Genomic DNA, 16667 nt, shown 5'->3' with positions numbered 1-16667 from the left:
TATATATATATATATATATATATATATATATATATATATACATGTATAGACATAATATACACATATATATATGTGTGTGTGTGTATTTTGTAGTTTTCAGAAGTGAAATGAAAATGCAACTAGTTAGTATGAATGTAAGAAAGACCTTGAACAGAACGGTGCACTGATAGGTCACTTATTGCAAATACTTCCTTTCTACAACTGTTGCAGCTCACACAATAGGTGGCGTTCAGTACAGAAAATTCTGTTAATCGCGCAGATACTTCACTTTCCGAAAATGAGTCCAGCCTCCGAACAACTTATATTCAAACAGTGATCAACTAACACGCTTACATACTTTCCCTTTTAATTCTTAGACCCAAAAGAGCTGAGGGACGCGATATGATTTAGGTATCGAAAAATTCCTGTAAAAGATTCAACCAGCGCGGCACTTGAAAACTAATCCTACTTTTATTACGAAGATCAACGGTCACGTTTGATTGAGACCACTTCAGCCATATAGGAAATGTGATGACAAGGCAAGCAAAAACGACACCTTGACAGACATACGAAAGCAGAGGTGGTCACGTACACACCAAGAGCATCTATGCACGATGGCGCACCTTCATTCCAATTCTGAAGTCCCTTCGACTAGGTAGTAGTAAGTTACAATAAGGAGTAAAAGAAATACTGACATTAGGAACGGCCGCAGAGATGCTCTACCTTCATGTGCAAAAAAGTTAAGTATACCTTAGTTTAACCAGACCACTGAGCTGATTAACAGCTCTCCTAGGGCTGGCCCGAAGGATCAAACTTATTTTGCGTGGCTAAGAACCAACTGGTTGCCTAGCAACTGGACCTACAGCTTACTGTGGAATCCGAACCACATTTTACAGAGAAATGAATTTCTATCACCAGTAATAAATTCCTCTAATTCTTCACTGGCCGGCCGGAGACTCGAACGCGGGCCTAGCAGAGTGCTAGCCAAGAATTATACCGACCCGTCCAACGAGGAACTTGATGGACGGAAACCCCTCTGCACATCCATAAATGATGGTCATCTTGTGTACCAAGCTTGGCCAGAATCGACTCGACCATGTCAGATGAGTTGCGATGAAGAGGTAAGCGAGGCAGACACGCTGATGGACAGACTGGAACAAAACTTTGAGAGCATTCTGGAAGGGAATAATGCGCCCTTATCTTTACTTTCTTCTAATGCTGGTGGGTACAAATTAAGTTAGGGTTATGATTAAATTCAGGTATTTAGGGTGGAAAGTACGATGGAAGAAAGAGAATATGAAAGGAGGTACAGAAAAAGGGTTGCAACAAGGGGCCGAAGGCACTTTGCAAAGAACCTTAAGTAATGCCTACAGTGCACCGCATGAGGTGCACTGACGGCACTACCCCACTATGGGGATCAAAGCACTAGAAGAAATGGAAGACCTCTGAACCAGCACGACTTCCAAATGACAGCATCCGCTATAGATCTTTCGTAATTTAATTTGACCATTTAACCAGGTTCCACTTAACAACAGTCGGATAAAAAACACTATTAGAAACACGAGTCTTAAATGGAGAAACAAATCCACAGTTATGTATATGTACATATATTTAAAGATAAAGTTGCACAGATAGCTTTCGGGAATCGGTTCGGTTCCCCTTTTCAATCAGACTGAAACGGGAACCGAACCGATTCCCGAAAGCTATCTGTACAGTTTTATCTTTTAAATATACATACATATACATAGCTGTAGATCCGTTTCTCCAATAGTCGGTTATTCTATATCCTTACATTCTATATCCTCACGGAATGTCGCCCTAAAATTAGGAGACAGAATGTTAGTTACTGCCACACTAGCAGAAATATAGGTGGTTCTTAAAATGAGATTCTTAACCCATTTTCATGGATGAAGACGAAAACTGCTTGACTTTTCCCGAACAAGAAATTAACGGCAAGCACAAACTTCGCTGCATGATATTGAAAAACACATAATTCAAGCTAAACTAAATGATAAAATGTGTATGCGGAAATTGGCTAGACTAGGAAACAGTTTCAAAGCCGGAAAAAGGTATCCTGAAATGCATTACCTGTACAGTAAAACTCTAATAATAAAAACACATCCTAAATCTGTTACAATGCTATAAACAATCAGGTGAGGTTTACATTGTAACAATGAATAACACTGCGTTTTATTCACGTTATTCATTGTCGTCTTTAAACGTCCTTTTCATACGGAAGTCTGACGTCACAATAGTATGAAAAGGATGACGTCACGTGCTAATTGGACAGGCATTTAAGGTAAAGTATTTAAAGCAAGTTCTCATCCACTGTGTCCCATTCATCCAGATACTGCAGGCAGAAGTGTACACTATAATTACCCTTCGGGATCGATCCAGAATCACTTCGACGTCGAGCTACGAGCAGCCGGTAAGTTGTCTTGAAGTTTCTCGATGCTTATTGCTTCAACGCAATCGGTAAGGTGTATTGAAGTTTCTTGATGCTTATTGCTTCAACGCAATCGGTAAGGTGTATATGAAGTTTCTCGAATTGACTTTGTAACAACGCAATCGTTAAGGTGTATTGAAGTTTCTTGATGCTTTGTTTCAAAGAAAATAGGAAAGTTGGATCGAAGTTTCACCGACTAGTTAGTTCTATCCTTCAGGTTACAAAGTTTCCTCTCTTTAAAAGGAATCGGGAACATTGACTTTGTAACTGAGAAAAAGTGCCCTCGTTGCTTTTCTATTGTGGAACACATTTTTTGGACATTCTTTCCAATGAAAACCTTGAAATCCGCAAGGGATTCACTGCCCTTCATTTCCACCAGGATTTAAAGCTGAACCATTCTGAAAAATGGAAGGCTGCAGTATCTGAGAAAATACAAAACTGATAAAAAAATGGTAGAGACTGCAGTTTTATTAGTGTTTTGCCAAATAGGTCACTACTGATTTTGCAGATGCAGATACTGCAAATGGGACCCCTAAATAAAGCATTGAAGAATCATTCAGAAACTGCAGTAACTTGTGTATTACAGTAGTGTTTCACGAGCCAAACAGGTGGAATATCTCAATTTGAAAATTCTGCAGATACTGCAAATGGTACTCCCTAAATAAAGCATTGAAGAATCATTCTGAAACTGCAGTAACTTGTGTATTAGTGTTTCACGTGCCCAGTAGGTGGAATATCTCAATTTCGAAAATTCTGCAGATACTGCAAATGGGACCCCCTAAATAAAGCACTGAAGAACCATTCTGAAACTGCAGTAACTTGTGTATTAGTGTGTCATGAGCCCAGCAGGTGGCATACCTCAATTTCGAAAATTTTGCAGATACTGCAGTTTACCATTTTAGGGCAGAAAGCCTTTCACTGGAAAGCGCATCCGAATATTCTAGGATATAGGAAGCTGAACGTCAACGCAGTTGTTAAAAGCGAAAGGTTCTGGTGAATGTGTGCAGAGCTTTGAATGTTCTGTAGGCAGAAGAGGTCGAATAATTTTAAGGCTAATGACGGGCGATTAAAATGAGTAACCATACAATTTAATTTTTAATGTATAAATCGATTATTGGCTATCACTATAGGCATCACTTCTGGTCAAGTACTATACCTTCACTTTATTTCCATTAAGCTGACGGTCACCCTGACCTCACCGGGCAAACGATTTTATTGCGTCCCATCCGCATAAATACACAGTAAAAAATGCACCGAAGTTTCTTCGGCGCAATGGAGTTTTCTGTACAGCTTAGAATGCTGTATGAATCTCTCAGCCCTTTCCCATGAAAGTTTCTGCCACGGCCCGGTGGTGGCCTGTTGTTGGCACCTATAGCGGTGCCAGACGCAAGATCATGGGTAAATTTAACTCAAATGAAATAAAAACTACTGAGGCTAGAGGGCTGCAATTTGGTATGTTTGATGATTGGAGGGTGGATGATCAACATACCAATTTGCAGCCCTCTAGCCTCAGTAGTCTTTAAGATCTGAGGGCGGACAGAAAAACGGACAGACAAATAGCCATCTCTATAATAGCTTTCTTTTACAGAACACTAAAACGGTTTAGGATAATCCTTTCCATCTGTCAATGCTATGCAAAGTAGGGAATAAATTGCAATGTAGTCCGGGAAGCGATTTTATCATTCTTATTTTTCGTAATATATTTATTTTTTTTTATCATTTCAGACAGTATGATGAAACTGGCTTTGGTTGTCGTGGTCTTTGCGGCCGCAAGCCTCACCAACGCCCAATGGCCCACGTAAGTCCCGGTCGAATGAGTATTTATGCTAAAATTTTAACTCATCCTTCGTAAAGCCTACCAAAAAAAGTTAAAGGTATTTCAGTGAATCAACCGTCTCCACATCTTGGTCGGAAGTATTTAAATCAAATCTCAAGCAGTTTGCCTCGTCAAAATAAAGCAATCAAAATCACTTTTATTTATTGCTTTCTATCCAAAGCACTCCAGTCAGCCGTCAGTCACGAAGGCCATAGTTGAGAAAAGTACAACACGCGACATTGTTCATGCTGATGTACTTATTCATCGATTTCTATCCAGCTTGCAACACCACCGACTACGACTGCAAGTGCACTCGTCTCTAGGAGCCCTCGGGAAGTGCGGGAGGCGGAGGCTCGGAGGCGGAGGCTTCGGAGGGTAGGGAGGCCGGAGGCGGAGGCCACGGAGGCGGAGGCCACGGAAGCGGAGGCACGGGGCGGGGGAGGACACTGGGGAAGAGGAGGAGGACGTTCCGGAGAAATGGGAGGTTGGGGAGGAAGGCGAGAGAGGAGGACGGGGAAGAGGCATGGTGGAGGAGGAAGAGGAGGAGGGGGGTGGCGGTAGGGGTCAAGCTCTAACAGACTGCGCTCAGGAACTAGGAGTTACACCTCCGCCTATGCCAGGTATTAGTACTTTTCATATCTGCTTAATAATGTATGTATGTATGTATGTATATGTACATATATATACCTGTATATATGTATATATATATCTGTATATATATGTGTATATATATGTATGTATGTATATATATATATATATATATATATATATATATATATATATATATATATATATATATACATACATACATATACTGTATATAGTATATAACCTAGCTGGAGCCCCGAAAGACGATAAGAAGACCCGGGAAATGAATGAAATGAGTGCATGAACCAGAATGATAATGAAGCTCAAGTGAGAAAATGTGTCGCAATCTATTTCCAGGCTTGGAAAAAAAAAGCGTGAAAGTAGAAATAAGGTTACACACAAATGCGAGTAAACTTTCATTTTGGGAAAGTTCACTTGATTCGTGATGTTTTCAGTACCATGTCCATGTGTTTATACTTATCCTTTTTTTTTTCCTTCCTTAACAAAAGCGTGGGGATCAGGTACTAAGCCACAGCTTTCTGAAGATTTACAAAACTGCTTGATCAAGAAGGGACTGACGAAGCAGGCACTGGTGAGTAGATACTACTGTCACGTTTTCAGAACTGTGCCACTGATTTGATACACTGCCAAGTAATTATTCATCCACTAAAGTATCTGCCAAGTAATTATTCATCCACTAAACCGTATCTGCCAAGTAATTATTCATCCACTAAATCGTTTCTGTCAAGTGATTACCTGTCAAATAATTATTCATTACAAGTCGTATCTATCAAGTAATTACCTGCCAAGCAATTACTCGTCGCTAAATCGTTTCAGTCAAGTAATTATTCATCACTAAATCGTTTCTGTCAAGTAATCATTCATCACTAAATCGTATCTGTCAAGTAATTATTCATCACTAATCGTATCCGTCAAGTAATTACTCATCACTAAATCGTTTCTGTCAAGTAATTACTCGTCACTAAATCGTTTCTGTCAAGTAATTATTCATCACTAAATCGTTTCTGTCAAGTAGTCATTCATCACTAATCGTATCTGTCAAGTAATTATTCATCACTAATCGTATCCGTCAAGTAATTACTCATCACTAAATCGTTTCTGTCAAGTAATTACTCACCACTAAATCGTTTCTGTCAAGTAATTATTCATCACTAAATCGAAATCCGTCAAGTAATTACTCATCACTAAATCGTATCCGTCAAGTAATTACTCATCACTAAATCGTTTCTGTCAAGTAATTATTCAACACTAAATCGTATCTGTAATTATTCATCACTAATCGTATGTATCAAGTAATTACCTGTCAATTAATTACACATCACTAAATCGTATCTATCAAGTAATTACTCATCACTAAATAGTATCTGTCAAGTACTCATTCATCACTAAATCGTATCTGCCAAGTAATTATTCATCAGTAAATCGTATCTATCAAGTAATCATTCATCATTAAATCGTAAGTCAATTGATTACTCATCACCAAATCGTATCTGTCAAGTAGTCATTCATCACTAAATCGTATTTGTCAAGTAATTATTCATCACTAAATCGTATCTATCAAGTAATCATTCATCATTAAATCATATGTCAAGTGATTACTCATCACCAAATCGTATCTGTCAAGTAACTGCTCATCACTAAATCGCGCCTGTCAAATAATTATTCATCACTAAATAGTTTCTGTCAAGTAATTACTCATCACTAAATAGTTTCTATCAAGTAACTGCTCATCACTAAATCGTGTCTGTCAAGTACTTATTCATCACTAAATAGTTTCTGTCAGGTGACTGCTCATTCACTGAATCGTATCTGTCAAGTAACTGCTCATTCACTGAATCGTATCTGTCAAGTAACTGCTCATCACTAAATCGTATCTGTCAAGTAACTGCTCATCATTAAATCGTATCTTAACTGCTCATCACTAAATCGTATCTGTCAAGTAACTGCTCATCATTAAATCGTATCTGTCAAGTAACTGCTCATCACTAAATCGAATCTGTCAAGTAATTATTCATCACTAAATAGTTTGTCAAGTAACTGCTCATCACTAAATGGCATCTGTTAAGTAATTACTCAGAGTTAACTGATTACAATACTTAAATTACACCTGTGAATACAATGATCCACAGCTCTACAGCCCTCTTTATCACTTCACGACAATAATACTTTAAAACCTCACAACAACTGACGCCTAATTACCAGTACCATATTCCGCAGCTGACTGATACAGGAGCTATCAAGACGACCGAATTGGCCACAGCTCTTACGGGAAGCCTCACCAACAACAGATGGGAAACGCTGACTACAGCCCAAGTCGATGCTATAGTGAATGAAGTGCCTGCCTGCGACACAAGCTCTCAGGGACAAACAAATAACGTAAGTATTAATATTTGATATCAATCACTTTCTGGTGATCTCAGATGGAAAAGTCAAGTCCGCAGGGGTATGTATGTATACTGCTGTATACGGGAAGCTTAAGCCAACTCGATCAGTTGTCCTCTCCTGGCTGAATAAACATAGAAATAATATTACATGTATGAAAACTTCTTTGAAAAATGGAAGTTATAAAACAGCTTGTTATTCTTTCTGGAGTTACCTGAAAGAATAACTTCCATTTTTCAAGGATGTTATCATACATGTAATGTTATTTCTGTTTATTCTGGCTGAAGAAGAGGCCAATTGACCAAGTTGGCGAAAGCTTCCTGTATATAGCAATATACAGACATACTACTGCGGGCTTGAATTTTCCATGTAAGTATTAATGCACAATGTCTTGAAAATCGAAAATGTCTCAAGTTACATTTAAGTCATGAACTTGGTTGTAACCCATGTTTAAATTTTTCAAACAGTTTTCGAATGATATTTACCGAGTTCTTCATCCAGAAGCCTCCTAATAGACTAAGCAGGGACAGAAGAATCTCTTCGTACATAAATAGAACGTCTCCAGAATGACAAACTAATGCACTGACAATAAACGCTAATTTCTTCTCTCCTTGCAACAGTACTTGGTCTTCCAAAACTGCTTGGTGGCGAAATGCAAACGACCCTTGCTACTCCTTAAGGAATTATCCTGAAGACGTCCTAATGACTAACTCCACGGCGAAGATCACCTCTTGATATCAAGTTAGACCAAAATGTTATTAGAAAGAGCACACACAAAACCATGAACTTTGAAACGCCAGTTACTTCATAAATAAATTTTGAGCATATTTACTGAGTATTATTATCCACTGACGCTTTAACACATTAGTAAAACATTAATAATAGTTTCACTGAAGGAGAAACTTAAGACGAGGCCAGAACGTGCAAGAAGCTTTGGTCATCAGTCACTGACAGCGATATATTTGGAGTTACGGAGTCATGGAAGTCAAAAAGCCAAAAATGAAGAAAAATATATTGTCAATTATAAGCCCAACTTTCCATGGAAATAAAATTGCACTTATATATGTTTTTGTTATTTTTTCCTGAACGAATATTACAATTTTAAGCTTTGCAGTATATATATATATATATATATATATATATATATATATATATATATGAATACATACAATAATATATATATATATATATATATATATATATATATATATATATATACATATACATTTATATATATATATATATATATATATATATATATATATATATATATATATATATACATGTATAGACACATAATATACATATATATATGTGTGTGTGTGTATTTTGTAGTTTTCAGAAGTGAAATGAAAATGCAACTAGTTAGTATGAATGTAAGAAAGACCTTGAACAGAACGGTGCACTGATATGTCACTTATTGCAAATACTTCCTTTCTACAACTGTTGCAGCTCAGACAATAGGTGGCGTTCAGTACAGAAAATTCTGTTAATCGCGCAGATACTTCACTTTCCGAAAATGAGTCCAGCCTCCGAACAACTTATATTCAAACAGTGATCAACTAACACGCTTACATACTTTCCCTTTTAATTCTTAGACCCAAAAGAGCTGAGGGACGCGATATGATTTAGGTATCGAAAAATTCCTGTAAAAGATTCAACCAGCGCGGCACTTGAAAACTAATCCTACTTTTATTACGAAGATCAACGGTCACGTTTGATTGAGACCACTTCAGCCATATAGGAAATGTGATGACAAGGCAAGCAAAAACGACACCTTGACAGACATACGAAAGCAGAGGTGGTCACGTACACACCAAGAGCATCTATGCACGATGGCGCACCTTGATTCCAATTCTGAAGTCCCTTTGACTATAGTAGGTAGTAGTAACTTACAATAAGGAGTAAAAGAAATACTGACATTAGGAACGGCCGCAGAGATGCTCTACCTTCATGTGCGAAAAAGTTAAGTATACCTTAGTTTAACCAGACCACTGAGCTGATTAACAGCTCTCCTAGGGCTGGCCCGAAGGATCAAACTTATTTTGCGTGGCTAAGAACCAACTGGTTGCCTAGCAACTGGACCTACAGCTTACTGTGGAATCCGAACCACATTTTACAGAGAAATGAATTTCTATCACCGGTAATAAATTCCTCTAATTCTTCACTGGCCGGCCGGAGACTCGAACGCGGGCCTAGCAGAGTGCTAGCCAAGAATTATACCGACCCGTCCAACGAGGAACTTGATGGACGGAAACCCCTCTGCACATCCATAAATGATGGTCATCTTGTGTACCAAGCTTGGCCAGAATCGACTCGACCATGTCAGATGAGTTGCGATGAAGAGGTAAGCGAGGCAGACACGCTGATGGACAGACTGGAACAAAACTTTGAGAGCATTCTGGAAGGGAATAATGCGATATCTTTACTTTCTTCTAATGCTGGTGGGTACAAATTAAGTTAGGGTTATGATTAAATTCAGGTATTTAGGGTGGAAAGTACGATGGAAGAAAGAGAATATGAAAGGAGGTACAGAAAAAGGGTTGCAACAAGGGGCCGAAGGCACTTTGCAAAGAACCTTAAGTAATGCCTACAGTGCACCGCATGAGGTGCACTGACGGCACTACCCCACTATGGGGATCAACGCACTGGAAGAAGTGGAAGACCTCTGAACTAGCATGACTTCCAAATGACAGCATCCGCTATAGATCTTTCGTAATTTAATTTGACCATTTAACCAGGTTCCACTTAACAACAGTCGGATAAAAACACTATTAGTAGCACGAGTCTTAAATGGAGAAACAAATCCACAGTTATGTATATATATGTACATATATTTAAAGATAAGTTGCACAGATAGCTTTCGGGAATCGGTTCGGTTCCCCTTTTCAATCAGACTGAAACGGGAACCGAACCGATTCCCGAAAGCTATCTGTACAGTTTTATCTTTAAAAATATATGCACATATACATAGCTGTAGATCCGTTTCTCCAATAGTCGGTTATTCTATATCCTTACATTCTATATCCTCACGGAATGTCGCCCTAAAATTAGGAGACAGAATGTTAGTTACTGCCACACTAGCAGAAATATAGGTGGTTCTTAAAATGAGATTCTTAACCCATTTTCATGGATGAAGACGAAAACTGCTTGACTTTTTCCCGAACAAGAAATTAACGGCAAGCACAAATTTCAAAGGCTGCATGATATTGAAAACACATAATTCAAGCTAAACTAAATGATAAAATGTGTAAGCGGAAATTGGCTAGACTAGGAAACAGTTTCAAAGCCAAAAAAGGTATCCTGAAATGCATTACCTGTACAATAAAAATCTTAATAATAAAAACATACATCCTAAATCTGTTACAATGCTATAAACAATCAGGTGAGGTTTACATTGTAACAATGAATAACACTGTGTTTTATCCACGTTATTCATTGTCGTCTTTAAACGTCCTTTTCATACGGAAGTCTGACGTCACAATAGTATGAAAAGGATGACGTCACGTGCTAATTGGACAGGCATTTAAGGTAAAGTATTTAAAGCAAGTTCTCATCCACTGTGTCCCATTCAACCAGGTACTGCAGGCAGAAGTGTACACTATAATTACCCTTCGGGATCGAACCAGAATCACTTCGACGTCGAGCTACGAGCAGCCGGTAAGTTGTCTTGAAGTTTCTCGATGCTTATTGCTTCAACGCAATCGGTAAGGTGTATTGAAGTTTCTTGATGCTTATTGCTTCAACGCAATCGGTAAGGTGTATTGAAGTTTCTTGATGCAATCGGTAGGTGTGTTTCTTTGCTTAGCAATAGGAAAGTTGGATCGAAGTTTCACCGACTAGTTAGTTCTATCCTTCAGGTTACAACAGTTTCCTCTCTTTAAAAGGAATCGGGAACATTGACTTTGTAACTGACGCAGTGCCCTCGTTGCTTTTCTATTGTGGAACACATTTTTTGGACATTCTTTCCAATGAAAACCTTGAAATCCGCAAGGGATTCACTGCCCTTCATTTCCACCAGGATTTAAAGCTGCCCTAAAATGGAAGGCTGCAGTATCTGAGAAAATACAAAACTGAGAAAAATGGTAGAGACTGCAGTTTTCCCTTGCCTCACTACTGATTTTGCAGATGCAGATACTGCAAATGGGACCCCCTAAATAAAGCATTGAAGAATCATTCAGAAACTGCAGTAACTTGTGTATTACAGTAGTGTTTCACGAGCCAAACAGGTGGAATATCTCAATTTCGAAAATTCTGCAGATACTGCAAATGGTACTCCCCTAAATAAAGCATTGAAGAATCATTCTGAAACTGCAGTAACTTGTGTATTAGTGTTTCACGAGCCAAACAGGTGGAATATCTCAATTTCGAAAATTCTGCAGATACTGCAAATGGGACCCCCTAAATAAAGCACTGAAGAACCATTCTGAAACTGCAGTAACTTGTGTATTAGTGTGTCACGAGCCCAGTAGGTGGCATACCTCAATTTCGAAAATTTTGCAGATACTGCAGTTTACCATTTTAGGGCAGAAAGCCTTTCACTGGAAAGCGCATCCGAATATTCTAGGATATATGAAGCTGAACGTCAACGCAGTTGTTAAAAGCGAAAGGTTCTGGTGAATGTGTGCAGAGCTTTGAATGTTCTGTAGGCAGAAGAGGTCGAATAATTTTAAGGCTAATGACGGGCGATTAAAATGAGTAACCATACAATTTAATTTTAATGTATAAATCGATTATTGGCTATCACTATAGGCATCACTTCTGGTCAAGTACTATACCTTCACTTTATTTCCATTAAGCTGACGGTCACCCTGACCTCACCGGGCAAACGATTTTATTGCGTCCCATCCGCATAAATACACAAGTAAAAAATGCACCGAAGTTTCTTCGGCGCAATGGAGTTTTCTGTACAGCTTAGAATGCTGTATGCATCTCTCAGCCCTTTCCCATGAAAGTTTCTGCCACGGCCCGGTGGTGGCCTCTGTTGTTGGCACCTATAGCGGTGCCAGACGCAAGATCATGGGTAAATTTAACCTCAAATGAAATAAAAACTACTGAGGCTAGAGGGCTGCAATTTGGTATGTTTGATGATTGGAGGGTGGATGATCAACATACCAATTTGCAGCCCTCTAGCCTCAGTAGTCTTTAAGATCTAAGGGCGGACAGAAAAAGTGCATAGCCATCTCTATAATAGCTTTCTTTTACAGAACACTAAAACGGTTTAGGATAATCCTTTCCATCTGTCAATGCTATGCAAAGTAGGGGAATAAATTGCAGTGTAGTCCGGGAAGCGATTTTATCGTTCTTATTTTTCGTAATATATTTATTATTTTTTTATCATTTCAGACAGTATGATGAAACTGGCTTTGGTTGTCGTGGTCTTTGCGGCCGCAAGCCTCACCAACGCCCATGGCCCACGTAAGTCCCGGTCGAATGAGTATTTATGCTAAAATTTTAACTCATCCTTCGTAAAGCCTACCAAAAAAAAGTTAAAGGTATTTCAGTGACTCAACCGTCTCCACATCTTGGACGGGAGTATTTAAATCAAATCTCAAGCAGTTTGCCTCGTCAGCATCAAGCAATTAAAATCACTTTTATTTATTGCTTTCTATCCAAAGCACTCCAGTCAGCCGTCAGTCACGAAGGCCATAGTTGAGAAAAGTACAACACGCGACATTGTTCATGCTGATGTACTTATTCATCGATTTCTATCCAGCTTGCAACACCACCGACTACGACTGCAAGTGCACTCGTCTCCTGGGTAGGAGCCTCGGAGGCGGAGGCCACGGAGGCGGAGGCTACGGGGGCGGGGGAGGACACTGGGGAAGAGGAGGAGGACGTTCCGGAGAAATGGGAGGTTGGGGAGGAAGGCGAGGAGGAGGACGGGGGAAGAGGCATGGTGGAGGACGCGGAGGGGGTGGCGGTAGGGGTCAAGCTCTAACAGACTGCGCTCAGGAACTAGGAGTTACACCTCCGCCTATGCCAGGTATTAGTACTTTTCATATCTGCTTAATAATGTATGTATGTATGTATGTATATGTACATATATATACCTGTATATATGTATATATATATCTGTATATATATGTGTATGTGTATGTATATATATATATATATATATATATATATATATATATATATATATATATATATATATATATATATACATACATACATACTGTATATAGTATATAACCTAGCTGGAGCCCCTGAAAACGATAAGAAGACCCGGAAATGAATGAAATGAGTGCATGAACCAGAATGATAATGAAGCTCAAGTGAGAAAATGTGTCGTAATCTATTTTCAGGCTTGGAAAAAAAAGCGTGAAAGTAGAAATAAGGTTACACACAAATGCGAGTAAACTTTCATTTTGGGAAAGTTCACTTGATTCGTGATGTTTTCAGTACCATGTCCATGTGTTTATACTTATCCTTTTTTTTTTCCTTCCTTAACAAAAGCGTGGGGATCAGGTACTAAGCCACAGCTTTCTGAAGATTTACAAAACTGCTTGATCAAGAAGGGACTGACGAAGCAGGCACTGGTGAGTAGATACTACTGTCACGTTTTCAGAACTGTGCCACTGATTCACTGAAAAGTACCTGCCAAGTAATTATTCATCCACTAAACCGTATCTGCCAAGTAATTATTCATCCACTAAACCGTATCTGCCAAGTAATTATTCATCCACTAAAGTAGTGATTACCTGTCAAATAATTATTCATTACAAGTCGTATCTATCAAGTAATTACCTGCCAAGCAATTACTCGTCGCTAAATCGTTTCAGTCAAGTAATTATTCATCACTAAATCGTTTCTGTCAAGTAATCATTCATCACTAAATCGTATCTGTCAAGTAATTATTCATCACTAATCGTATCCGTCAAGTAATTACTCATCACTAAATCGTTTCTGTCAAGTAATTACTCACCATTAAATCGTTTCTGTCAAGTAATTATTCATCACTAATCGTATCTATCAAGTAATTACCTGTCAAGTAATTACTCGTCACTAAATCGTTTCTGTCAAGTAATTATTCATCACTAAATCGTTTCTGTCAAGTAGTCATTCATCACTAATCGTATCTGTCAAGTAATTATTCATCACTAATCGTATCCGTCAAGTAATTACTCATCACTAAATCGTTTCTGTCAAGTAATTACTCACCACTAAATCGTTTCTGTCAAGTAATTATTCATCACTAAATCGAAATCCGTCAAGTAATTACTCATCACTAAATCGTATCCGTCAAGTAATTACTCATCACTAAATCGTTTCTGTCAAGTAATTATTCAACACTAAATCGTATCTGTCAAGTAATTATTCATCACTAATCGTATGTATCAAGTAATTACCTGTCAAGTAATTACACATCACTAAATCGTATCCGTCAAGTAATTACTCATCACTAAATAGTATCTGTCAAGTACTCATTCATCACTAAATCGTATCTGCCAAGTAATTATTCATCACTAAATCGTATCTATCAAGTAATCATTCATCATTAAATCGTAAGTCATGTGATTACTCATCACCAAATCGTATCTGTCAAGTAGTCATTCATCACTAAATCGTATCTGCCAAGTAATTATTCATCACTAAATCGTATCTATCAAGTAATCATTCATCATTAAATCGTATGTCAAGTGATTACTCATCACCAAATCGTATCTGTCAAGTAACTGCTCATCACTAAATCGCGCCTGTCAAATAATTATTCATCACTAAATAGTTTCTGTCAAGTAATTACTCATCACTAAATAGTTTCTATCAAGTAACTGCTCATCACTAAATCGTGTCTGTCAAGTACTTATTCATCACTAAATAGTTTCTGTCAGGTGACTGCTCATTCACTGAATCGTATCTGTCAAGTAACTGCTCATTCACTGAATCGTATCTGTCAAGTAACTGCTCATCACTAAATCGTATCTGTCAAGTAACTGCTCATCATTAAATCGTATCTGTCAAGTAACTGCTCATCACTAAATCGTATCTGTCAAGTAACTGCTCATCATTAAATCGTATCTGTCAAGTAACTGCTCATCACTAAATCGTGTCTGTCAAGTAATTATTCATCACTAAATAGTTTGTCAAGTAACTGCTCATCACTAAATGGCATCTGTCAAGTAATTACTCAGAGTTAACTGATTACAATACTTAAATTACACCTGTGAATAGAATGATCCATAGCTCTACAGCCCTCTTTATCACTTCACGACAATAATACTTTAAAACCTCACAACAACTGACGCCTAATTACCAGTACCATATTCCGCAGCTGACTGATACAGGAGCTATCAAGACGACCGAATTGGCCACAGCTCTTACGGGAAGCCTCACCAACAACAGATGGGAAACGCTGACTACAGCCCAAGTCGATGCTATAGTGAATGAAGTGCCTGCCTGCGACACAAGCTCTCAGGGACAAACAAATAACGTAGGTATTAATATTTGATATCAATCACTTTCTGGTGATCTCAGATGGAAAAGTCAAGTCCGCAGGGGTATGTATGCATATTGCTGTATATGGGAAGCTTAAGCCAACTCGATCAGTTGTCCTCTCCTGGCTGAATAAACATAGAAATAATATTACATGTATGAAAACTTCTTTGAAAATGGAAGTTATAAAACAGCTTGTTATTCTTTCTGGAGTTACCTGAAAGAATAACTTCCATTTTTCAAGGATGTTATCATATATGTAATGTTATTTCTGTTTATTCTGGCTGAAGAAGAGGCCAATTGACCAAGTTGGCGAAAGCTTCCTGTATATAGCAATATACAGACATACTAATGCGGGCTTGAATTTTCCATGTAAGTATTAATGCACAATGTCTTGAAAATCGAAAATGTCTCAAGTTACATTTAAGTCATGAACTTGGTTGTAACCCATGTTTAAGTTTTTCAAAATGTTTTCGAATGATATTGACCGAGTTCTTCATCCAGGAACCTCCTAATAGACTAAGCAGGGACAGAAGAATCTCTTCGTACATAAATAGAACGTCTCCAGAATGACAAACTAATGCACTGACAATAAACGCTAATTTCTTCTCTCCTTGCAACAGTACTTGGTCTTCAAAAACTGTTTGGTGGCGAAATGCAAAACGACCCTTGCTACTCCTTAAGGAATTATCCTGAAGACGTCCTAATGACTAACTCCACGGCGAAGATCACCTCTTGATATCAAGTTAGACCAAAACGTTATTAGAAAGAGCACAAACAAAACCATGAACTTTGAAACGCCAGTTACTTCATAAATAAATTTTGAGCATATTTACTGAGTATTGTTATCCACTGACGCTTTAACACATTAGTAAAACATTAATAATAGTTTCACTGAAGGAGAAACTGAGGTGTATAAGAAGCTTTGGTCATCAGTCACTGACAGCGATATATTTGGAGTTATGAAGTCATGGAACTCAAAAAGCCAAAATTAACTGC

At 38.2% G+C, this 16667-nt stretch overlaps 3 protein-coding genes across 4 annotated transcripts in view; 2 read left to right on the top strand and 1 right to left on the bottom strand.

The window, feature by feature from the left end:
- Positions 1 to 16667, bottom strand: part of Lrp4 (LDL receptor related protein 4) — a 409566-nt gene that overhangs the window by 147251 nt on the left and 245648 nt on the right. The gene's annotated exons all lie outside the window — the stretch shown is intronic.
- Positions 4674 to 8059, top strand: LOC136853700 (uncharacterized). Its single transcript, XM_067129644.1, has 4 exons — positions 4674 to 4861; positions 5339 to 5421; positions 7068 to 7226; positions 7853 to 8059. The coding sequence occupies exons 1-4, from the start codon at positions 4765 to 4767 to the stop codon at positions 7922 to 7924; spliced, it is 411 nt and encodes a 136-aa protein (XP_066985745.1). The 5' UTR covers positions 4674 to 4764; the 3' UTR covers positions 7925 to 8059.
- LOC136853686 (uncharacterized) lies at positions 10803 to 16499 on the top strand. Its single transcript, XM_067129627.1, has 6 exons — positions 10803 to 10892; positions 12579 to 12650; positions 12949 to 13218; positions 13692 to 13774; positions 15508 to 15666; positions 16292 to 16499. Exons 2-6 carry the CDS (start codon positions 12584 to 12586, stop codon positions 16349 to 16351), a joined length of 639 nt encoding a protein of 212 aa, XP_066985728.1. The 5' UTR covers positions 10803 to 10892; positions 12579 to 12583; the 3' UTR covers positions 16352 to 16499.

The sequence above is a fragment of the Macrobrachium rosenbergii genome, chromosome 27, assembly GCF_040412425.1.
Source record: "Macrobrachium rosenbergii isolate ZJJX-2024 chromosome 27, ASM4041242v1, whole genome shotgun sequence".
Classification (NCBI taxonomy): domain Eukaryota; kingdom Metazoa; phylum Arthropoda; class Malacostraca; order Decapoda; family Palaemonidae; genus Macrobrachium; species Macrobrachium rosenbergii.
This window is presented reverse-complemented; position numbering and strand designations above follow the sequence as displayed.